The sequence below is a fragment of the Microchirus variegatus genome (genome assembly GCF_963457635.1).
Source record: "Microchirus variegatus genome assembly, chromosome: 2".
NCBI classification, from domain to species: domain Eukaryota; kingdom Metazoa; phylum Chordata; class Actinopteri; order Pleuronectiformes; family Soleidae; genus Microchirus; species Microchirus variegatus.
The window spans coordinates 29,988,243-30,012,742 of NC_139803.1; the positions used below are offsets into that span (position 1 = coordinate 29,988,243).

A 24,500-nucleotide genomic window follows, 5' to 3' on the forward strand; every position below is an offset into this window, starting at 1 on the left:
TTGCACTATATTGTTGTTTACAGTGTGCTTTGAGTTGAGGTCAAGAGGCAACCAAGGCACAACAGAGGTTTGTTTTACAGCGGTGATCGTCTGAAGGGCTGCTGACATCGGACAATGTGACCATAAAAGATGTGGAATTTAAACCTTCCACAACCACAGCTAGTGTTATTTTTGAACCCTGCGTTGTCTGTCTCCTCTGAGGAATCTCATATAAACAGATGCACGCACACTCCCCTGGATGGCATCAGTGCAGCGAATAAGACAACACATACAGAGCCTAACCTGACATCCAGCTCAGCCTGATGCACATGTGCAGGTGTTTATTGGAGCAATCTTTGGAAAGTTGAGTATTTCAGATGAGAGAAGCATACATCTTTAAAGATACATGTTCATCTATATGAAAACATCACAGGTTATCCATGAACACAGAGAACCTCTATCAGAACATCGAGCATTCCTGGCAATTCCTTCTCACTTCTCCCTGCCACAGTCGGTGCACAAGATGTTGTCCCGCTGCGTGAGGAAGCCGCGCCCCACCAGCGACATGGCGCAGTGCATGCAGGTGAAACACTCGCTGTGCCACTGGCGCTCCTCAAACGAGATGTACTTAGCCCCGGCCAGGCCTGCAGACAGCAAACACACACAAGTTCAGTGCTTTTGCACCTTGTTTATCAGACAGGTCCTGCATCAATGAAAATAAAAAAATGTCACTCACTGGTGATGGGCTTGGTGCAGCCCACACACTTCTTCGCGTACAGGTTGCTGAAACAGTCCAAGCAGTACGGGTAGTTCTCCCTGGAGGTGAAGCGCTGACCCGACAGCTGCTTTCTGCAGCCGATGCACAGGAAGCACTCGCGGTGCCAGGGCTTGTCTTGGTAAGTCACTCCACCTGTTGTGATGGCCTACAAGAAGAAGACACTCAGTGACATTCAGTCATATATGGTTGACTGCTGTCTGCTGCAGTGAAAACACTTGGCTGTGATCCTACCTTCTTACAGGCACAGCACTGGTAGGCAAACTGCTTCTCAAAGCAGGCCACACAGAAGTAGCCGGCATCTTTGGGGATGAAGGACTTGGTTCCTATTGGCTGCTGGCAGCGGTGGCACAGGAAGCAGGTCTCATGCCAGCTGTTCCCCTTGTATTCCATTTTGCGGGAACCTGGCACACGGGGATGAGAGCAGCTTAGTCAGCATATGGCGCCTCCATGACAGGAAAACACAGCGACCTGAAACAGTCCTGCTGCTTTATCTTCAGGCAGGGACAGTGTAATCTTAATCATCCTGGTAAGAATTTGGGGAGAGGATGAAACTGAAGCTGCTGTCCAGTGTTTTGTGTACTTCTATTTTTTACTTTTTTCTTTCTTTACAGCTCCATGGAAACAAGAGCATGTGTATCTGCAGGCATCGTCGACTGTTTTACCTAAACAGTTCCCACAATAAACTCATGTGTGTCTTTGTTTTTGCCCTCTGTTTATGTTGTTTTGCGTCTCAAAGTTGGATTCATTCAAGAAAGGATTCATTTACATGTGTACAGATCTGTGTACTGCATCCACATCTGCAATCTTAGTAGCTTTGTATTTGTCGATCAGCTGAGAGACAAACTCACAATCCATCTTATCTCCAAGCTCAGAAGTTTTATGTTCAGATTTATGAACGAACTTTAAGGGTCAGTGAGTGCAAAAAGGTCATGACTGAATGACAGTAAATGTGACCGTGTACGACGACGACGTACCTGGCATGATGGTTTTCTTGCAGGTGGTGCATTTGGACGAGTAATCATTAGCGTAGCATTCGGTGCAGAGCAGCAAATCGTCCTTTGCAGCAAAGGCCTTTTCCACCAAAGAGCGGCTGCACTTGGCACACTTGAAGCACTGCTCGTGCCAGTGGTGATCCTTGTAGGACAGGTCCTGTAGAGTTTGACACGTTATTAAATTGCACTTGTGGACACTAAGGTTAGATTGATGTGGGAATAACAGCACGTTTTCTTACCTTGCAGTTACAGCCAATGGGCACAGAGCATTCCTCACAGCAATTGGCGAACAGGTTCTCATAGCACTTGGTGCAGTACTGTGTGTCCTCTTTCATGATGTACTTCTTCCCCAGCAGGGAATCTTTGCAGTAATGGCAGTCGAAGCGGTCGCCGGTGGACATTGTTGTTTGCTTTTCTTAGCTGCAGGTCAAAGAGAAAAAAAAAGGGACAGGAAAACACCGCGCTGTAGTCCAGGCAAGGAAGAAATGTTCTGCACTTCTTTCACAAGAGTCTCTACCTCAATGGATATGAGGATGAGGCTAAAGCTGGGGTCTGCAGAGCAGAGAGAGAGCAGTCACAGGGGCAGGGATGAAAAGCAGTGAGGTATCCACTGTGGGCCATCGTCTATAAATACTGTCTCTCATATTAGTGATAATCTCCGGGGAGAATGGACGCGCTCCACTGCATCATTCTGCACCTTTTAAGGGAACTGGTGGGCAACACATCACTGAGCACTTTGAAGTGATTTCAACCATCGTAGATTTATCCTGAAGCAACGGGGAAATGCAAACGACGGATTACACAGAGTTCTATGTCGACGCAGATCATTTCATATCATTTAAAACATGAAATATAATCCCATCATCAGTCACATATCTGTTTGGATATCATTGCTACAGTAGGAGCGGTTGGCCACGTCTGGACATGCTTGTGGCATTTGTCCGATCGCTGTCGAACACACAAACAGTTGCAGATGGCTTAGAGGAGTGTTTGCCAGGTACTGAACCACAGTGCCAGAGCCTCTCAGTGGCTATTGTGAGTGCTTTGGCAGCTCCTCAGAGCACGGGAAACTGTGCAGGCCTGTGGATGTTCAATCCGTCCACAATGACATGAAAGAGGAGAAGCAGAAATGACGGATTAATAGCGATAACTTCATTAAAATGCTGTTTTTCTTACAGAGACTGAGACTGTATCATCATAAAGTGTTTAATGTTGGAGTTCAATCATCCACTCTGATATCCACTCACAGAACAAATAAATACTTTTCTACCTTAACTTTGACTGACAGTGGTCAGTTTATGTTTGATTATTGTAGCATGTGTTCATATCAGTTTTCAGGAAAGGATCAGCGAGTGGACGTCTTCATATAAATAGCCTGGGAAGACCACCAGCCCAGCCCACACGCTTAATCCCTTGTATACACACAGAGGAAGGTCAGTGACAGGGATGAGGTGGAGAGGAATTCTGTAGCTCTGACTGCGTGACCTCTGTCATCTCGTAAAAAATATAATCTGATCACAAATACACTGAGGTCCCTCTTTGGACAAGCAGATTATTTTGGAACATGGCTCTTTGGTGGTTTTTACAAACCTCTTAAGGATCGTGTTATTTTTGACCTACAAGACGTTTGTTATGTTGTCATGTCGTCCTTTCAGCACAAAGTTAATCATATCAGTAACACTAGTGTGATGTCATTTAACAAGTTCTGGAGCCTATGGATTAAATAAACATATATTTTGCCCTTGAAGTCAAATTCTTCTAATCTTTGTTGCATGTGTTCAAACAAACAAAAACTCATCTCTCACAATATGAAAATGGAGCAAAATAAATTGCATCTCAACGTGTGGCATCAGAGCAGAGATTATTGTATGTTGTGTTTATGCTGTCGCGTTTAATCTGTAGTCATGCATGCGTGTTTGTGTGTTTTTTTTTGATCCTGTATAGATATAACTGCTGTGATCTGATAGAGAACAGGTGCTGATCTTTGTCTGGTGGATTATGAACCTCTCTGCACCACACGGTGCCAACGCTGCAGAGCAAAAAGCCTGCTGATCTTGCATATTCCTTTTTGCCTGCTTAATCCTCTGAAGTCGCCCAGTGAGCAGCTGCCAGCAGACTTCGTATGCGGCCTGTCTCGCCCCAATAAATAGGCCTTTATTTGACCTGGACTCAGATATCCTCTTATCTTAACGTATTCAGGCTTTACAATCAGGTGTCAGTGGCTGTTTTCTCGCTCTTCATGAAATGATCTCTGAGAAGAAGAGAAGCATTTACTTTGGTGGCTCCTTTGAGGTGTTGACTCGTTGCAGACTGAGACAGATCAACGCGACACAGTCGCAGTTTCTTTGGAGGACAAAAGCCTCAGCGCACCAGGGTTGACAACCGTTGGCATGGCGATGACAGCATAAGTGGGCTCCATTAGGTTGAGAGGAGAGGCCGCTCTTGTAGTTAATGAGAGGTCTCACACAGACCTGGTTCTTTGAGAAGGCTCGGGCTCGTCTTCTGCGACGCGCAGATCCTGCTTTCAACATGGTTTCATTCAGCTGAACAGGATAGCCACACAGGGGCTTCCTGGGGATGAGCAGATACAATCTATTAGGTCTACAATCTTACAGAACCTTACACCCCTTCAGGGAGGCCCTGTGAGGCAAAGTGAGTCGTGGTATGCACGGGTGACAAGTGCTGTGACTGAGCCAGACATCTGATCTGCGCCGCTAAAGAGGAGTGAAAGTAGTTGACTCCCGGGAATTCACATCTCCTTAAAATGTTAAGCGTTCCTCCGTCCGGCACGGAGATTCTGGATTAAGAGTGAAATCCAAGCTGCCGATTAACCAACAACAACAACAACAAGTCATAGATGTATGAGACAAAATAAAGGCTGCATTCAAAATCACAAGATTAAAGCTTGTACTTGAAGAAGACCTTGTTTTTATCATGTCTTAAGAGCGCTATCCAGGAATAGCAGCTTTATCCTCACTGCTCTGTGCCAAAACACCAACACTGCAGCACAAATTCACAGTCTGGAGTTTTTGAAATTGCGCCAGATTCTCAGCGTTTACCAGAATCACAATTTTGAAATTGACATAACAAATAAATAAACAGTGAAGCATTTTCTACTCTTGCTGTTTTACAAGAACATGCTCTGTCAAACCTAACACTGTGGCTCTTTGGAGGCAGCAGAAACAAGCTGTGAAGACAGCACTGACATATTATTGCCGACTACGTTGCTATGACAACCTCGATTGCAAGCTTACGCATCCAGCAATTTGAAGGCGACAAAGGAAATATAGCATTTAGTTTCTCTTTATCAGTGAAGCTGTGGTTGTGATGGAAATGCTGAGGTGGTAAAAGTGAATAATTCTCCTCTGTCTTAGAGAGACAAAAACCTCCACTGACACCACCTGAACTTTTACGTTAATCCCCAACTGACACCCATGCATTATTGATGCCACTGATGAAGGCAACACACACACATTCATCACACAGTTTGACCTGCGGCGCTGAGTGGAGGCCACGGACAAACACGTGTCGAGTTCACCGTGCAGCGGATGAGATTTCTGCAGAAATATCAGCGAGCCGGCGAGGATCTGGGGTAACTAACAACAGTTAGAGGATCACGGCGTATCCAGCACAAACACCATCTCTTGGCTCTCGTCAATCACTTATCAAGGCTTTTGGGCTGCTATTTATATAACTCTGCCTGCATTACATGGCACGGAGGAAGAGCGTGGGTATCAGCTGTGGAAATCACATTTGATACAGATGCAAGACCTCTATATTAGGTAGCGTCGTGTAAAAGGTGTCACCACCAGCAAACGAGTAATATGTGCAATAAGTACGCAGCAGCAGCCTTAGCTTAGCACAACAGGGTTTGCATTTTAGCAACAACAGAAACATTAAAAAAACAAAAACAAAAGTAGCTCCAGTCATGCATCCTTGTTTTGCTCATTTATCCAGATTTTTATTTTCTTTGACACTACCAGACATCTACAGTTACACAGTTTGGCGAAAATACATTGATTTGGCAAAATGAAAGAAAACAAAAACCAAAAAAAAAGCACTGATTGACTCACTGATTACTGGTCAGTGAAGTGGCAGAAAATGAGCATTCATGGAGGAAAGCTTCGCGTTCAACCACACGAGATGATTTCAGTCTGAAGCAGAAGTCGGGTCAGAGAGGATCCACAGACATCCTGATTCACCATCTCGTGCTGTGACACACGCACAGATTCACACACAGGAGCTGAGAAAGTCACGGTTTGTTTTTGTGCAAAATAAAAAAAAAAAAAGGAAAAGAGAGGATGAAAAACGTAATATTTGCTCCAAATCGCCAAATAGCTGTGTTTCCCAGATGAGACTGTACAACATGAAAGCATGAGTGGCAGTTTCATCTGTGGGACAGTTTCTGATTTCACAATAGCTCAGCACAGCCAGTGAGGCAACTCCACACAAATAAAAGAACCAGAACTTAGAGCTTCTTCATTTGGGTCACGCCAAATTAATCACAGCCTGCAAATAACTCCTTCAGTGCAAGATAATTGCCTCCCTTGATGAAAATCGAACACCGTTGACTGGGTGCTTTTCAAGTGTCTCTCTCTGAACTGAAGCACCAGCAGCAGACAGACAAAACAAAGGTACGGCCAAATCACCACATTCACTGCCTGACAACGACTTCATGTCACGAGGATTTCAACATTAAAAATATATACAGTACACCGTTTGTCTTCCCCCTTAAATGCAGACACTACAGGAGCTCTACAGGAGAAAGAACTGTGTTAGTTTAGGCTGCTTTTCATCCACACGCTGATTCACTTTATATACACGAAGTTTCTCTATGGCGTTTAGAACAAACATCCCATCAGAAAAATAATCAGTATTTACATCAATGGTCCCTTTTGATGGTGAGAAAATATCAAAAATGATAACCTGACACCATTTTTGTGTCGTGATTTTGACCAAGAAGACATCTGTCAAATAGCTGCGGAGTTGCATTGTTTAGTGTGATATCTACAGATGAAGAGCTGTTTGTAGTGTCATCATCATGAGAGGGCGTCGTGCTGTAAACAGTCGTAAAAAAAAGAGAGAAAATGATGCAAACTGGCAGCTCCCCAAACACTGGATTCTCAGACCCGTGGTCTAATTCACACCTGCCTTCACTACCTCCGTAACAACTGCCGAAAAACAAAACAAAACAGGTGGAATTGTAGGATGTGAGCACAGAAAAAGCAGCTTAATAAAAGGCTTCTGTCATATGTTAGATTGATGCTTCTTTTTTTCTCCCCCCTGTCACTGTATTTAGTTAAAAATTACAGACTTGGATCAAGTCAGGATGTCACATCATGAGCTGCGTGGGAGTTTCACGGCACTGCATTGTGCCATCGTGACGCCGCGACACATGACGATGAACAATCCACGACATGTTTAAAATAGTAACCTCTGCTGTAATGATCACCATCTGCCACGGGCGACCACATGAAGTGGTGACGGTCTGTCACGGTCTGTTTGGATTAAGCAGTGCGACGTAGAATGTAAAAAAGAATATGGAGAAAGGAAAAAAAAAAATCACAGCTACACAATAATTTTTTTTTTACAACTACACAATATGTACATGACACGATTGAACAACTTTCACATTTGAGTCGAGTAAACACTGCATAGATGACCGCTTCACGAGCACAGATGGAACTGTTTTTATGACATAATGCCTCACTTTGAATAAATATTACATTAATATTTCCACGTGTGTGTGTGTGTGTGTGTGTTTGTGTTCGTCTCACCGCTAGCAGCCAAGATCTGCTGCTGTGTGCCATCTCAAGAGAAAGTGATATTTATAGAATAACCGACAACCTCGCATTATTACCTCGAATATAACCATTTTTCTTTTTTCTTTACAGGGACATTCGTACATCACTGCCTTCATACGAATAAAAACAACACCAACGGAAAGAAATAGCAGCAAATGTTTGTCATGTTAAGCAAAAACAGAAGCCGAAATAATAATAATAAAAAAACACAAGTTAGTGCATTTGTTTTGTTTTTTTCTCTGTAAAAAAAAAGTAAGACAAATAATAAAAAAAGAATGCAAAATAAGGCAAAAAGAAGAGCATGGGCCACTGAAGCTAAAGAAACACAGAACAATGAACATGAACCTTAAAGCACTGCATAGTCCTTTAAAAGCTCTATCCACCCCAATACCACTTGTCAAGGTTATTGAATGCCTTATATTCCTTGTGCCGCCGCAGGTAATCACAGGCCAGGCATGTGTGCTCTGCCCAGAAATAGGCCTTCTTTACTTTAAAGTGCCGTCGCCACTCAAAGTACCTGAGGTACATCTCCTCGTTCTTGTCCAGGAGCAGCAGGTAGTCGGCCAGCTCCTTGGGCGACATGAAGTCGTCCACGTGGATGAAGGCGTCTCCCTGGATGAAGTTCTCGTAGTTCTGCCTGGACGGCCCCAGAACCACGGGCACCGTGCCCACAGAGAGCGGGTTGTACAGCTTCTCCGTGATGTAGTCTTTGTGGATGGAGTTCTCAAAGGCCAGGTAGAACTTACAGCTGGCGATGGTGGGGAAGTAGTCTTGGTCAGAGATGTACTCCCCGAAGGCTTGTCCATACGCGTGAACCTCGATGTGTTTGTACAGCTCGTTGTAGTACTTGACCCGCACGTGGTCCTGGTTCCAGTTGCTCACAATCCAGCAGATGAGCTTGTTTTTGCTGGGCGGGACAAAGTCCTCGTCACCTTCTGCTGCGATGATGGACCCGTAAGGCACTTCAATGTCAGCGTCCTGACGATAGTTGAGCGTCAGGTTGAACAGGTTCTCGATCCCGGGCAGCTGGGACGAGTGCGACGGCGACTCCAGGTTCATCCATACCCACTTCTGGAAGGATGGTCGCTGCATCGGCGGCAGGTTGGACAGGTCGGTGCAGATGTCTCGATGGTGGATGATGACCCCATCGGACTTGTTGAAGAGGTTCCTGTCAGCGGTGATGAAGCAGCCGTCGATGTTGAACAGAGAGCTGCACACGCCCAGGTCGTAGGTTTGTCCAAAGGGCCAGAGCCAGATGAGCACCGTGGTCACGTTCTTGTCGCTCTTGGTGGAGAAGAGGCTGCTGACGCGGTCGGTGGACACGGTGGACTCGACGGGACCTGACAGCCAGCTGGTGGACGGTTTAAAATACATCAAAAACAGAGTGACGAAGCATCCCAGGATGAATGTGCCGAGCAGAAGGGGTCGTAGGATTCTGTGGAAAGGTGCAGATGGCATACTCTGTTCTGAGAAGGTAGAGAAGCAAGAAGAAACAGTTAGACTAAATCATTGATATCTGTTATATACCTCATTTAAGTCCACTTCATAGAGACTTCATACAAACCTGGTGGATTTAACTGAACGCTGAAATCCAAGCGAGAGTGGGCGCGGTGACAATAAAAGGGGGGAGCGGTTCCTACATTGGGTGGCCGACGGTGGGATCAAGTCTTCACTGAGAATCGGCACTCATAGGAAGCGGAAAATTGGCTGCTCTCATGGAGAATGACGTCCTAATGAGATGCGTTTGATTCTGCATGTACGGCTCTTCTCAACGATGCCTCCTTCACGTCAACAGCAGCAGAGAAGGAGAAACCAAGAGAAAGAGAGAGAGAGAGAGGAGGAGGAAGCAGGTCAGAGAGAGAAGACATCGAGGTTTACGTGCTGTCAACATGCAGAGAAATGAAACACAAACACAGAGTTTATTGCAGAATTAGCAGTTGATCACAGCTGTTGTTGTTTTAAAAGCTTCCAGCTCTTATTAGTTTTTGGTTATACCATGAAGACTAAGAGAATGCTGCCATCTTAAGGATGAGGATGGAGGAGAAAAGGCCCCCCCAGACCTTTTTTCAAAGCTCTCTGGCTTCAGACGTAAACATGCAGAGATTATTCCACTTAGTCCATGCCACATGACATATGTGATATGTGTGTATGGTATCACCACCGTCCAAAAGCATGGCTCCTTAAAAGACTTACACTATCAATACATTTTCATGCAGGCAAATCCTCTTACAAAGAGGAAGCATGACGCTTCTCCTGTGAGCAGCCGTGATATCAGCTCTGTGCTCCACAGAGTTCTGCAGAACCGTGCTCATGCATGATGTCAGGGATGTAACGTGGGGGGGGGAGTGACACTGGTGGTGCTTTTGAGGAGCCGATGACTAAGACACAGAGCGTCCATGTTAATGCGTTTCTTTTTTTGTGTGATGATGTTCAATCGCGTGTAATTTGACAGGTTTTACGTACATAGGAATACAGCAATGAGTCAAGGAGAATGATAAGAAACACTGGGTCCTAATCAATGTGCAGAGTTTTCAAAGAGTGCTCTCCTTGAAAGGGAAATCTCTCTTCCTCTTTGGGGGAGGGATAATATTTCAATATCAATATACGAGAGAGAAGTGTGCTGCTGCTGCTGCTGCTGGTGGAAAGTTTAGATTATTTTTTTTGGCTTCTGTGTTCTGCAATTTGTGTTTTTCCTGCTCCCCAACATGACTCACCACAGGGGCAAGATCAAGGCCTATCACACATATATGCACTGTGTGTGGTAAAGTTAAAGTGTCTCCATGGTGACGGCACTGAGGCCAGTGTTCAACATGGGAGGCTAATAAAGATGATACAGATTTATCCATGTACTAAAACAAAAACGTGCACACAGAGCGAGCAAGCGTTCATTCACATGATTTCAATAACACAGCTGAGGGTTTTTTATCAAAGGTATTGTGATGTATTTGGGGCACAGGAGGGAGCCTAAGTCTACATTTGAAATGACCGGCACAAGAAAAAAACACATTCTGAAAGCATTAAATTTTTGATATGGTAAACAGGTAACAGGGTCAAATGAAATATACAGGGGATTACATTGATTCTGATCTGATTCATGTGCATCCTGACACTGCATCCCAGGTGAGAATTCATCTCCATCCACCGAGCACTGAAGGTCATTTTAAAACGTGATGCTGTAGTGGAGCCTCTCTCTCTCTCTCTGTGTGTGTGTGTGTGTGTGTGTGATAAATGATTGTGTTTCCTGTGTGAAGCTGCATTGAAGTTGATGAGGATCCTGGGTTTTTTTCACTGGAATATTTCATGTGTCGCCCAACAATGGAGGAGAATGACGCTTTAAACACAGAGGAATTCAGCCTAAAAAACACAGATCACATCCACAGATCATCCATATTCCCTCATCATGCATAAACTGCCCGCGTGCATTTAAGATGGAGACATGAGAGAGGAAACACACACAGACACACACACACAGTCATAAAAACACGGACAGGGATCCCGTTAATAATTAGCTGACCGGGATTTCATTAAAGAAAAATAAATGCCTTTCACTCACCATCTTGACAGGCGTGAGTCAAAATAGACCTTTCTTCTCATCTCCTCCTGCTGAGCTCCTGCAGCCGCTTCAAAGACACCTTGCGACATTGGGAAGATGCGGATGAGACTGGGCGGAAAAAAAAGCGCACCGTGTTTGCGGGGAAAGAGCCGGACGAGCCCACGTCCATCGTCTCGATCCGGAGGATACCTATGGTCGCGATGTGCGCTCAATCCTCCTCTCTGCTGCTGCTGATGCTGCACCGACGCACACAATAATGGCTGCAGAAACACACCATATATATATATATATATTTATATTCCCGGTGTTGTTGTTGATGAAGACGATGATGCTACAGCACGAGCCTGCACATTAGATGCATGGCTGTGTATATAAGGACGCCATGTATGTTCAGGCATGTGATGTGGAATAATTCCCTGCTGGCTGCCCATGCGCTACCTCCGCTGTTTACCGTCAATGCAGCTGCACGCTCTGTGTGTGTGTGTGTGTGAGGGATGCTCAGATTTTGGCGTCAGCGCGTGACACACTGGAATCATCAATTCACGCGTTTCATTTGAACAAACACGAGAGGACCCCCACCCCCACCCTCCCTCCATCACTTTGCCTACAGAGAGAATTCATCACGAAACTAAACCTCGGCAGGTTTTATTCTGTGTCTGTGTCTGTGTGTGTCCGTCCCTGCTGTTCTAATGCACCATCATCACTCACTGACACAAACAGGACATAAAGCAATTGCTCATACAATTGTTCTATAACTCTTTATACTAAAAGCAACATTAAACCTTAACTGCAAATGAATGCATAATTGAATGGGGCACTCTCTTCTTCTTCTTCTCTTCTGCGGGAACTCCTTAAAGGTCCACTATTTAATAATGACAAGGCTTTATTGACAGGAATTGGATACATATGTTTCTATAAAGTAATAATTTTAGCCTTAGAATAAGCCCTTTAGGTGTACTTTAGGTAAAGGCCCTGCTTTATGGAGGCCACCATCTTGTACCATTATGTCCAGCAGACTAATGGAGCTTTTACATTATACCAGGAGTCTCAAACTGGCGGCCCAGGGTCCACATGCGGCCCCCCAATCGATTACATGTGGCCCCCTGCTTAATATCACGTTAAAATTAAAAAGTTGGCCCACGACCTCACCGTCTTTTAAACAGTGTGTAGCTGAGGCACAGCTGCCAGCGAGGTGATAGAATATAATATAGGTTTGCTTTTCTTTTACATTAGAACCTCATCGACCTCGATCACAGCTGTTATTTACAACTGAAGCTGTCAAGACTCTGCAGGTTTTGGAAGAACGTCCACTCCGGCTGTTTCCACACTTTTTAAAAGCACACCGGGGGAATTACAAGACTCTGTCTGTCAAGTCGTGTGATATAGAAGTCGATCTCTGTGGTTTTTAAGTGCGCAGTGATCTCTGACACTGATGTGCATGTTCAAAGCTCTCTTGATCTCTCAAACAAATCCTTGTTATCACTTCACTGAGCAGACTCTCCTTTCACACACTACGTTAACAGTTTTCTTTTTTGGCCGGAGGACTTTTGGTCTTTGGGAGATAAGATAAAGAGTTTGAGAGGTGTCTTTCACCGTAATCCCCCGTTTCAACCAGCTGTAACTAAGGAGTTTGTGTCACCATGGCAACCATGAGCTGCAGAGCCGGCCAGCTGTGGGCACACATACCTGATTCAGATCAGCTGGTCAGACTGCGCACACACACGTATATGTACAATTATTGTGTCTAACTTGAGAATTTAAAGTAATTATTCTATATTGTATATAATTTCTGTAAATAACAATGTTACTTTTTAATATATATATTATAAAAATCACTTATTAAAAGGCACATATATAACATATTACAAAATTTGAGTGGCACTATGGTTTTTTTAGACTGTCTGTAATGACTCGATGCTTCAGACGTCTTCACTTATAAGTGATTAAAACAAAAGATAGAAGATATTACCACACATTTGTATTGAAGAGCACATATTTGTGAAGAAATACAAACCCAAGGACTAAGAAGGTGGGGTCGCAGCTTCTCTTTGTAGCAGCTGTGTGCAGGACTCCTTATATGTCCCTGTGTGGATCAGTCTTCATCTCCGTTCTGTGGCAAAAGGCACACAAAAGAAGGCAAGAGATTCCATATAATGCATAAACATATAAAGGAAAGAATAGTGTTTTACATCCTTTACTGAGGTTCCCTTTATTTCTATTGAGGTTTAACATAGGAACAGAAGGGAGGCAAATCATGCTGCACAGTGAAATTAGACAGCTTACAAGTCATGTAAATGTCATATCTTTTGGATTTTGTTCTGCAACTGTTCTGTGTTTTTGGTTTATTCTCTATGTAAATATGTGATATAATCAATGAGAAACATTAACTACAGCTGTTGGAGTCGGATCATTCCTGCCACTTGCGTCGCTCTCCGTCAAATATAGTCGCCCATTTCCGAGTTATCTCCAGGTAGACTGCGGGTTTATTGGGCAGGTAGTCCAGGTACACAGTGTGGCTTGTTTTGGGAATTGCCATTTCAATCTGAGTCCCTTCGTGCCACTCGTTAAAAGACGTGATGGATATAAAATCAGGCTTGGCCTCTAACGCAGCTCTCAGCGAGGTTTCATAGTATTTGCCGTTGATGCGGTTCCGAGTGTTTTGGAAGTTCCAGGGTCGGATGCTTGTGTCAATATAGCCCGGGCCCACACTGGGGATGAATAGCAGGCTGTTATCTTCACAGAATGCTTTAAGAGACTCCCAGTTTCGCTGCGTGGACCCATAGGAAAACTCATTAGTAGCAAAGTAGGTGTAGATACCATCAAAGCCTGCTGTCAGGATATCCCACTTATGTCTCTCCTCTACTATGAGGGCAATAAAGATGGCATCGTATGCCGTGTCCCTGATGCTGTTACTCTGGGTGTGTTTCAGCAGCTTGGCCCACTGCTCAGAGTTCATCAGGTACGAGTCATAGACATAGAAGAGTGGAAGGAGCTTGCCAGTGTTTGTGCGGTACCTGAAGAAAGCAGGATGCTCTCCATATCTGAAGAGGAGAGAAATCACATCAATAAATAAAAAAAAGTAAGAGGAACGTGAAAACAGAGTTATTCATAAATGCAATGAGTCATGGTGGAATAGAGAGTGGAAGATCATGAGCACTACTCACTTCTCTAGGATGTACTTGACATTGGCGTACACACTGACTTCATCTCTGCCTTTGTATGGCTCAATGTGAAAGGCTACCTGCAAACACAGAGAACAGATCAACATAAAAACATATTTTTATTTATTTTTCGGACTATTTTCGATAATGTACGGCTTTTCAGGGGTTCTGCACATCATACAAATGCTTATAATATCATCATACATACCTTAATGTGGTATTTGTGAGCCACTTCCAGCAGCAGAGGCACAATGTTGTCTGTTTGCTCACCATTGTCATCGCTCAGGTTTGGAGGATACCAGGAAAGAGCGATGACACCTGAGAATGAACACAGATTCAGAATTAAACTGAGTCACAAAACAAATTTCAGCTATTTATTTGTTCATACATTGAAATAGTAAGTGTGCAATGAGGTGATGCAGTGGGGGATGATGAAAAATGAAGGGTTTCTGACATCAATACACACAAGGTGTTATATTAGATCATCCATTTATTTAACAAAATAGCTGTCTGTATATTAAGGTTTCATTCAGTAAAATTACTTTCTTTTATTTTGGTTTTAAATATTATTACATAGCAGATGAAAACTCTTCATCATTCTGGAGAGCTGTGATTATTTTAACCTTGACTTATATGAATCATGATAAATGAACTAATCTGCCACTATTTAAGCCTAATCTGACACAGTACTCTGTTATTTTACAGCTAAAACATCTTCCTCTCTTATTATTATATATTCTTTATATAGAACAGCGTGAGGCCAGGTCCACGTTGGTGACGAGCCATGACCCAATCATAGCAAAGACACTGCATTTCATAATTAAGGTAATTAAGTTAAGTAAAATTAATTAAGTAAAATCTTACCGATCGCTGCTGTTCGTAGCTGATGCATATGAGACTCTAAAACGGAGGGGTCCCTCGAACTGTATGGTCCCAGAGAGGGGTAAAAGTTGGACCCAAGGTCTTCAGGTGGGTTGTGTGTGTCTCGTGAATATCGTTTAGCCACCGCAGAGTCCCAGTGCGGGAGCTGTGGATGGTTCCAGTGGATGTATTTGCCATCAAATTTTGGGCTCCCATACCAGGTGTAGTAGAACACATGTAGATAGTAGTTGGGGGGAGGAAACTTCCTCAGTGAAGCCTCCAGCTCTTTGTCTTTGTCTGACTTGGACGTCTCATTCATTTTAATCGGGTTGTGTTTTTTGTCGTCCTCTCTTGGGACATGATTGTCATCTCTTTTGTCTGGGAACAGCTTGTGGCTCCTGAATGAAGAGTCCTCTGGTGTGAGCACCGTCAAGACCACAGTTATGACAAGAACAAGCAACACCAAAGCTAATAACGCGACGCAAGATTTTCGCCTAAACCTTGCCATTCTTTTTCAGTCTGTGCTTGAGGCTTCCAACAGTTCATTGTTGAGACAGCAGCGAGGGACCGATGTTAGAGAGGATGCCATCGAAACTCGGGGAGTTGTCATTCGGCCTGGAGGGAAACAGAAATAAGAAGAATACACATCAGTAAATTAATTACTGCCACGATTGGTCAACTGCATATGAGATCTATAAAATGTGAGTGTGCAAAATGCGGGGTACACTTTATAATAAATTGTGGAATATTTTATTTAATTTACCTACGGCTTTGAGGCCAAAGAGGCTCTCGGTAAAAAATATTGTGTAACGATATGAGAGAATTACAACAACAGAATCTGGGCTACAAGGCTGCATAATCCTATTCTAAATGTGAAACAGCCACAGTCAACCGACTCGCCACATTTCTGGATCTGACACACTCCATACAGCTCACATAAAAGCACAGACTCCGACACCAAAGCACCACAGAGATTAAAGCCATTGTAAAAACTGGTCTTTGATGTTTCTCCGTCAAAAAGTTGATATTACAGCGAAAACTGCAAATTCAATAAATAGTCCAGACCGGAGTTGTCCTCAACACTGCTTTAAAGTTTCATTTTCATTTCCCCTAGAATGTCTAAAAGAAAAAACAGCTCTGTGAGTGAAAGCCTGAACAAACGGGTCCGAACTGTGCAGGAAGAAGATGAAGATGGCGATAACGACAATGTTGATGAAGGCGATCGGGACGACCCTCTTTTAAACCAGGTGTGTACGTTCACTATCATGTTATGATGAGTTTTACCGGTCGCGGGTGGGTGCTATCTCACCTATTTCTCATGGTAACCATCTCAGCTGACATAGAGTGATAGGCGGGGTACACCCTGGACAATTCGCCAGTATTATACAGACAATATATATACAGACAAACAACCATTCACTCACACTCTCACACCTACGGTCAATTTAGAGTGACCAATTCACCTCATCCCCATATCGCATGTTTTTGGACTGTGAGAGGAAGCCGGAGAACACCCACAGGGAGAACAAACTCCCTGTTCCGAAGTTGTTCCAGTGGGGGCTTGAACCCAGGAACCCGATTCTTCTTGCTGCAAAAGGCGAGGGCCATGCATTACTACGATTAGCATCGCGATAAAAACCCACACGATAAGTTGAAAATGGTGAAATTTACATTATTCTGGAGAGTTTACAGATAATGGTAAAGAGAGAATTAAAATGAGTGTCCATTCTCTGGACTTGCAGATGCCAGAGGTCCTATGAGAACGGGCATACTGGTTCAAACTTGGAGAAAGACACCAGTCACTTACAACCAAGTTATGTCGTACACCATCACTGAACACACACAGCATGGCAACGTTTGAGGCGGATGGGACTACAGCAACAAAAGACCACCACTTTTGACACGTTCAAATGTTTTTTAACATTTTTTAAATTATCAGTAGGCTGAATAGGCTACTATCTCTTTGACTTCATGTGCTTTCTCTGTGTCTGTAAGATTAAGAAAACATGCATGAATGTTGATGAGTATGTCTGTCTGTCTGTTAGCAACATAACTCGAAAAGATCACAGATGGATTTGGATGAAATTTTCAGAAAATGTCCGCAATGGGACCAGGAACAAGTGACTACATTTTGGATGTGATCTGTGGGGGTGGGGGGCTGAGCTGCCTTGGCGGAGGTCTGCGCTCTCTGAGTGCTTTTCTAATTGAAAATATTTCAGTTACCATGGCAACTGGTGCATTAACTTAATTTGGCAGGTTAGAAATTTAATTTCACATACTATAGCCTTTAGTCACATAAGGATATTTTAAAACAGCTGACCACAGTCATCGCACACAAGCTCCTGTTTAACTCATTTTTGTATTATTGTCCTATCCTCCAGTTTAACAGTGTTGACCTTTGCTGCACAAAAACTGCTCATGTTAAAGGTGGGAAGAGTGCCATCTTGACTGCTCTCATAGTTGCTTTAGGTGGCAATGCACAGGCTACAAACAGAGGATCATCCCTCAAAGGTTTTGTGAAAAAAGGAGAAAGGTAAATTGTACTCAACGCTATGAAATAGACTTTTATATGATACACCACTTGGCGCTCCATAGATTTAATGCATCATCCCTGTTTCCTCAGCTCAGCTGATATAACAGTTACCCTGTGTAACAAAGGAAAGGATGCATACAAGCCGAAAGTGTTTGGTCCATCCATCACTGTAGACCTCAGAATAACACGAGAGGGGTTGAGAACCTATAAACTGAAGAGCAAGTCAGGTAAAAGCCATTGAAAGGTTATGAGCAACAACTTGCTATCGTAATATTGTAATATGAAAATAGGCAATATCTTGTCACATTAGTTTGCAGCTACATTAGCAGATTCCTAAAGTACACATTAAGAATGTATTGATAAATTCTTCTTTGCTCTTGCAGGTCAAATTGTCTCAACAAAGAAGGAAGAGCTTTTGTCCATGTTGGACAATTTTAATATTCAGGTACGAGTAAAACAAGTCTTATTCTGTACAAAGGTGTTAACATAATCATGAGACTGTTTTGCTGTGTCTTTTTTTTTCTTTTTTAAACATGTTATCTATTTAAATGTTCTTTAAAGGTCAACAATCCTATGTCGGTTCTGACCCAAGAGATGAGCAATTACTTCAAGCAATAAAGCAGAATTATCGGGAAAAAGAGGAACGTTACAAGAGCCTGTCATCTCTTGACGAAATGTTCACCAAACTGGAGGAGTTACAGAAGCAGATGGCTTGGGCTTTGGTAAGATCATTCCTAACTGTTTTCTTAAACCAATTGTCTGCCTGTGTGCTAGTGATATTGGGTTTGTGCGTCCATCTAAATATTTATGGCTGTTGGTGTGTGTGGTAACTGAATTTGAAGGTGACCGAAATGGAGGAGGAGTTGAAGCCTATGAAGATAAAGCTGCAGTTGGACAGAAAGTCCACAGAAAAATATGATGAGAAAGTTGATGAGTGGAAGGTATGATCGTAAATTTGTGAAAAAAATGTGTATTTGTTAGTATAAATCCAGTTAGTATTTTTTGTGCAACCTACTATTAGAAGTTTGTTTAACCGACTCCATCCCTGATCGTGATTTTGCAGCTTAAGGTTGAGGAGTCTGAGCAGAAGTACAAACAGATCAATAATCTCAAGCGAAGGTTTGACTTCATCTTGTTTGTTCTTCTGTGTGACCATTCTGGTTGAGTCTATGTTTTCATTTCCCATGTCTTTAACATCCTTTTTTTAGTTTTCGTTATCACTTTTTTATTGTTGTTGTCTCTCTAGCATCAGTCAGAACACGGGAGCAGAGAGTCAAGCCAGGAAAGAGCATATGGAGCAGATAAAGGCTGAGCTGGAGAACATAACACCACATCTCCACTCTGAAGCAGCAGACTGACCAGTATCAACATGCCTGCACCCGATTACAGGAAGAACAATGAACGATTGGGTAGGGATCTTGGGATAAAAGAGAAACTTATTAACAGATATGTTTTATGTGAATCCCTCCCTCAGTAATTTTTCTGCAGATTAAACTCAGCAGAACAATCATTACTGCCGAATTAGCCTCTGACATAACAAATTGTCCACCTCCATCTCTCCTCAGGAGAGAACTGGCAGTACTGCAAAAGTCTATTGATGGCAACGAAAGGAACTTGCGGACTCTGGAAAGCAGTCGCTCCAATCGGCTGCGGCGTTTCGGAGCGCTAATGCCTCCACTCCTCGCTGCCATTGAGGAGGCTCACAAAAGGGGCCAGTTCAAGCAAAAACCCAGAGGACCTCTGGGTAAGACTTGGTGTCTAGTTTTACAAATATAGTGCTACAAATACTATGCACATGGGGTAGTTTATTTTTATTTATGATGTACTGTACTATGATTTATGATCACTTGTCTCTCCTACAGGTTACCTCATCAGCCTCAAGGACCCAGAGCTGGCTTTGGCTATAGAAGTTTGTCTTAAAAGCCAGCTGCAGGCCTTCACCTGTGACAATCATGAAGATGAGAAGGTACTACAAGGCCTCATGGCCAGAGCGTACCAAGGTGGCCGCAGACCTACCATCATTACCAGCCAATTCATGCCACGACTCCATGATACAAGGAGGAGGTGAGGACGTGAGCTGCCTTGGCGGAGGTCTGCACTCTCCGAGTGCTTTTCTAGTTTTACTCGGTGTCTGTCAGTTCTAATACATAATCTAGGCACTATGGGCGTGGATAGGGCAGACGGCTGTATGTAAGGTTCTGACTGTGTCTGTACCCTCAAGCTGTCAACAGATGGTTAATGTTTAAGTGATAATGGTTTGTTGTGTCTCATATGTCAGGGCTGTGAATCACCCTCAGTATCCCTCAGTGCTTCAAGCTCTGGAGATTGAGGACCCAGTTATAGCAAACTGCCTGATTGAACAGCGGAGCATCGAAAATATTCTACTCATTAAGGTAAAAATTATTTTTTCTTTTCAAAATAAAAGTCCAATAAAAATAAAAATATGCTATGCAACCATATTATATGAAGTCAAACTACCTACAAAGTCAATAATGATCTGATTTGATTCATTTTGTCATATTAAGACACACTAATCCTCTTATGATGACGTATTTTAGTATTGTGAAGGTATGATTTCACTGATTTCTTTCTTGTATTGGGTGTGTAGAATTGCACAGAAGCTCAGAGAGTGATGCAGGGCAGAAACCCTCCCCATAACTGTAATCTGGCCATCTCTAAAGACGGAGATCTGATCTACAACAACCGCAGTTATAACACTGTCCAGACCAGAGCCAACTACCTCTCTGGAGATGTTGAAGAGGAAATCAGGTGTGCGCGTCTGTGAATTTGTGAAAATAGTTAATCATTTACTCATGGATACTTCTGGTCACTAGTGGCATTTCCCACTGCCTTCTTGATGTTGTCATGTTTGATAAAGGGAATCACCTGTGTGTTTTTGAAACAATAAAACAGCAACTTGGAAACTAATTGAAACGTTATAAAAATATATCACGACAGAGAGTGGTTTTATAATCTTGTACCCTCCTGTGGTTTCTCTCTGTCCTCTCAGACATTTGCAGAAAGAGACAGAGAACCAGAAAGCTCAGGCAACTCGTATCCAACAATAGATAAGTAAGGTACATGAAGACATCAAACAGAATGAAGGGCTGCTGAGGAGAACTTGCATGGAGCGGAAGACAACTGAAGCAAATATTTTTACCTCCTACAAATGAGTATTAATCTTATTCTGACACAATATTCAGACTGAGTTTGATAATGAAATGTGTTTAAATACTAGGATAAAGCCACAAAGCTACAGCTGGAGCTAAGTGACCTGCAGAATTTTGAAGAGCCTCAGTCGGAGGACTTGAACCCTCTGGTTTGTACAAAAGATGTGATTCACAACATGCAATACTTTTTAAATGATTTAACTTATTTGAGACACCATTTCACCACAGGAGGAGGAACTTCAGGAGATAATTATGAGGATTGCATCGAAGCGTGCTGAGTTGAAAGAGACGAGAAATCAGATGACCGACCTCAAGGCTTCCTACAAGGCGGCAGAGCAGGAGTACAAGCAACACAATGAGCAGATCAACACCATCCTAGAGGAAGCTGACCCCATCAAGGTACAAGTGCAAGGTTTAAGATGTCTACTCACTTAAACACTCAAATTAAGTCAACATTGAAATAAATCTCTGAGTTCTTAATCTGAATATAGTAAACAGTATAGCCAACAATGTAATAAGAATACAATACACGTCATTTTTGGAAAGAAACTTCCTGGACTGTAGATGTGTTGAAATATGGTGCATTATTTTTCCACAAGCACCAGATCAAATGTGATTTAAAACAATGTATCTTGCTCCACATTAATAAAAATCCCTCCTCTCAAAATTCTGCCACAGGATGAGCTGAGTAAGACTGACCAGGATGTGATGAAGTGCAAGCATCACAAGAAACACTACGAAGAGAAGCGCAGCACCCATCTCCGCAACATCCAGACCCTTGAAGCCAACATGAAAAGCAAGGAGCAGGAAAATCAGGTGTGTTGTGGTGTGAGTGAGTGACCGTAACCATGATGGAATCATGGCATCATAGCTGCCTGAATTTTGTGTCTGATGATTCGCTTTACTCTGTGATTTAGGCATCTATATTCAAGGCTATACAAATCTCCCCAGAGCGCATGGAAGTGCGTTGCACAGCCAAAAGTCTGGATAGTGAGATCACTCGTCTCAAAGCTAGGATCTCGACCCAGAAGGACCAACAAGGTGACCCCAAGGACATTGTAAGGCCGGTTGTCTTGACTCCTGTTAGTGAAATAACCGTGACCATTAACATGACATAACTGTGATGTGTCCACCATTCCAAGCACCTGCTGATGCTCCCTTCACATTTTTCACATATAGACAGTACCACGAGGCTATGGAGAACTACAAGAACCTCACTCATCAAGTGAACAACCTCAACAGCTTCATCAAATGCCTTGACAATGTGCTGAACCGCAGATTCTATGTTTACACCAAGCTCAAGAGGCAAGTTGGAATTGATAATACTGACTGAGGCACATTAAGATGTGGTCTGACTCCTTGTTTATTCTCATGCTTTGATCCTTCCCTCATTGTCCATGTGATCCATTATCTCTGCACCTCTTTATTGTTTTATATTCCTCTCTGCCGGCTGTAAATACTACTTTGACAGCATGTTAAAACAGAGGGGCGACACTGGAAGTATGACCTTTGATCACAAGAATGAAACACTCTCCATTTCAGTAAGAACATCATTTGAAACATTATGCCAGATCAAAGTCACCACACAATCAAGAAAATAATCAACTGTCAAACACAAAGTTTACCCAGTAAGTAAGGTCAAGGTTAGGTTAAGGTTGGGAATCTGGCCAGTAGTATTTATGGTTAGAATAAGTCACCAGGAAAACAATACAATGTCCTGTGTGTGTATCAGTTAATTAAAATGCATAAAAATTGTGTTTTCTTGTACAAAATTAACTTCTTATCCACTGCTGTGTATGTTCAGCCAGGCAAGGGAAGCGGGACTGACCTGAGCGGCATGCGTTCTCTGTCTGGAGGCGAGCGCTCCTTCGCCACGGTTTGCTTTGTGCTCTCTCTTTGGAGCATCACAGACGCGCCTTTCCACTGTCTCGATGAGTTTGACATTTACATGGTAATAAGATAATGTTTTTGTTTTGTTGAGTCTGGACAATAAACTTCCTAAACTGTGAAGTAAATACTGAGGAACTGTCTAACTTGATTTATCATACAATTAAATGTATCCTGGCTTTTGTTTTGTTTAATTAGGACATGGTAAACAGGAGGATATCAATGGACATGATGCTGAAAGTGGCTGCTGGTCAACGCAAAAGACAGTTTATATTCCTCACTCCACAGAGCATGAGGTAATCGCTCGTACAACCTCCTTCTGTTTGTAATGTATATCAAATCTCTTTGTTAAATAACTCTTCAAATCAACTAATCCAGGGGATTGTTTTTTCTGCAGCACTGTTACTGTAAGCAAAATCATCCACATCCTACGTATGAGAGATCCAGACCGGAGCCAGGATGACTCAACAACAAATCATGACAATGACAAATAGGGTTGCTGCCTTGCTGGTTTCGTTCACCATCAGAAAGTTGCTTAGTAGTAAAAGGCTTTAATTGTAAAAAAAACAACAACACGTATTTTATTCATAAAGTGGGCTCTAGTTTTTGTTTTGTGAGTAAATAAGTGTACTGTTCTGTTTCTATAAAATTGGATTACATTCAGGCTTCTGTATAAGAAGAAAGTATTTATCCTTTTTTTTCTTTAAAAAAAAAATTCCATTTCTGTAGGCAGCTGACCTGTGCAAGTATATAAATGGACAGATATTTATTTAAGAAAGAAGGACTTTGATCTGCGATGTGGAGCCTCAATAGTAAGGTGTACAAGAGTGTAAATACAGTGTAAAACACACAGATAAAAATAAAGACACCAACCTTTAAAAACAGACACATATTGTGCCAGCTGTCTCAATAAACAAGGATGTTTCACATTTTGAATCATACAAAACTTGATGCACAGGAACATATTTACACTCTCTGCCAACTTTCTGTCAAACGATGAAACAACAAATCACTGCTGCCCTAGAGTTCAATGTACAATGGTGGGTAACTAGGAGCCTAGGAGGCTAATGCGGCCATGGAAAAGAGAGCTACAACGTTATGTTTGCATGACCACAGTCAGGTCCATAACACCGTTGTGACAGTTAAGCTCACGTTGTTTTACCGAGAAGAAAACTGCAACGTATAGACAGTCAATCCAAGGCTAACAACATTAGCTACTGTAGCGCTAACCGCATCAATGAACTTTGAACTTATAAATAGCAGCAGGAGTAGTAACCTTTCAACAAGGAGAGTCAGACACTTCGTTTATATCACACAGGTTCTTTTTAAAAAAACAGTAAAAACTAAGTAATTAAGTACCTTGGGCGACTCTTGCGGGGACGAAGTGAACAAGACACAAGCGCGGTTTAATAAGTCGCCAACGGTCACAACAACCTGCTCTTCTGGTGCGATTGGCTAACAATAAGATCTGTAAATGCTCCACCCGCGAAAGCCTACCGGCTGTGACCCATCCATGTTGTATATAAGGCGGATATGACGCATTGTACTGCGGACTTACAAGTAGTACTTCCGTGATCAAGATGAGAACCGCGCAAACTCATCTACATCTGGTTTTCAAAATAAAGCCGGATGTAGATGAATGCGTAATTGTTAACTTATAAAATAAATAAATAATAATTTGTAAGTCCCACATTCCTTGATATGATTGAAATAAGTGCACACAAATGTATGTTGAGACAAAAGCAGCATAGGTGTATGCTACTTTTCAACAAAACAGATGCT

The 24,500-nt window shown here is 42.7% G+C and overlaps 3 protein-coding genes and 1 pseudogene across 4 annotated transcripts; 1 reads left to right on the plus strand and 3 right to left on the minus strand.

Moving 5' to 3' along the window:
* Nucleotides 1–301: 301 nt before the first annotated feature.
* On the minus strand, nt 302–2,349 carry fhl5 (four and a half LIM domains 5). The gene is made up of 6 exons (XM_083909850.1): nt 2,267–2,349; nt 1,989–2,169; nt 1,732–1,906; nt 989–1,158; nt 716–902; nt 302–623 (listed from the first exon to the last, which is right to left on the minus strand). Exons 2-6 carry the CDS (start codon nt 2,148–2,150, stop codon nt 472–474), a joined length of 846 nt encoding a protein of 281 aa, XP_083765976.1. The 5' UTR covers nt 2,151–2,169; nt 2,267–2,349; the 3' UTR covers nt 302–471.
* A 5,579-nt stretch (nt 2,350–7,928) lies between these two features.
* Nucleotides 7,929–9,014, minus strand: fut9a (fucosyltransferase 9a; the record flags this gene model as incomplete). The annotated part of the gene is made up of 1 exon (XM_083910228.1): nt 7,929–9,014. Exon 1 carries the CDS (start codon nt 9,009–9,011, stop codon nt 7,929–7,931), a length of 1,083 nt encoding a protein of 360 aa, XP_083766354.1. The 5' UTR covers nt 9,012–9,014.
* A 4,350-nt stretch (nt 9,015–13,364) lies between these two features.
* Nucleotides 13,365–15,661, minus strand: manea (mannosidase, endo-alpha). The gene is made up of 4 exons (XM_083909883.1): nt 15,132–15,661; nt 14,476–14,585; nt 14,271–14,347; nt 13,365–14,147 (listed from the first exon to the last, which is right to left on the minus strand). Exons 1-4 carry the CDS (start codon nt 15,634–15,636, stop codon nt 13,514–13,516), a joined length of 1,326 nt encoding a protein of 441 aa, XP_083766009.1. The 5' UTR covers nt 15,637–15,661; the 3' UTR covers nt 13,365–13,513.
* A 582-nt stretch (nt 15,662–16,243) lies between these two features.
* LOC310941304 (structural maintenance of chromosomes protein 6-like) lies at nt 16,244–23,018 on the plus strand (annotated as a pseudogene). The gene is made up of 20 exons: nt 16,244–16,375; nt 17,510–17,661; nt 17,752–17,888; nt 18,045–18,106; nt 18,223–18,383; nt 18,504–18,602; nt 18,725–19,070; nt 19,227–19,405; nt 19,524–19,725; nt 19,940–20,054; nt 20,270–20,430; nt 20,672–20,807; nt 20,900–20,980; nt 21,060–21,230; nt 21,510–21,647; nt 21,749–21,898; nt 22,015–22,140; nt 22,271–22,372; nt 22,636–22,782; nt 22,917–23,018. The product of its transcript is annotated as a structural maintenance of chromosomes protein 6-like (transcript).
* The last annotated feature ends 1,482 nt before the right edge of the window (nt 23,019–24,500 follow it).

What these genes read in the sequence shown, in the direction of transcription:
- fhl5 (XM_083909850.1), bottom strand. Translation starts at nt 2,150, where the DNA reads ATGTCCACCGGCGACCGCTTCGACTGCCATTACTGCAAAGATTCCCTG. An exon ending in CCATTGGCTGTAACTGCAAG is followed by an intron (nt 1,907 to 1,988) that starts GTAAGAAAACGT and finishes CAAACTCTACAG; the next exon opens with GACCTGTCCTACAAGGATCA. An exon ending in CTGCACCAAGCCCATCACCA is followed by an intron (nt 624 to 715) that starts GTGAGTGACATT and finishes TGCTGTCTGCAG; the next exon opens with GCCTGGCCGGGGCTAAGTAC.
- manea (XM_083909883.1), bottom strand. Translation starts at nt 15,636, where the DNA reads ATGGCAAGGTTTAGGCGAAAATCTTGCGTCGCGTTATTAGCTTTGGTG. An exon ending in GCTACGAACAGCAGCGATCG is followed by an intron (nt 14,586 to 15,131) that starts GTAAGATTTTAC and finishes GTTCATTCTCAG; the next exon opens with GTGTCATCGCTCTTTCCTGG. An exon ending in GTCAAGTACATCCTAGAGAA is followed by an intron (nt 14,148 to 14,270) that starts GTGAGTAGTGCT and finishes TCTCCTCTTCAG; the next exon opens with ATATGGAGAGCATCCTGCTT.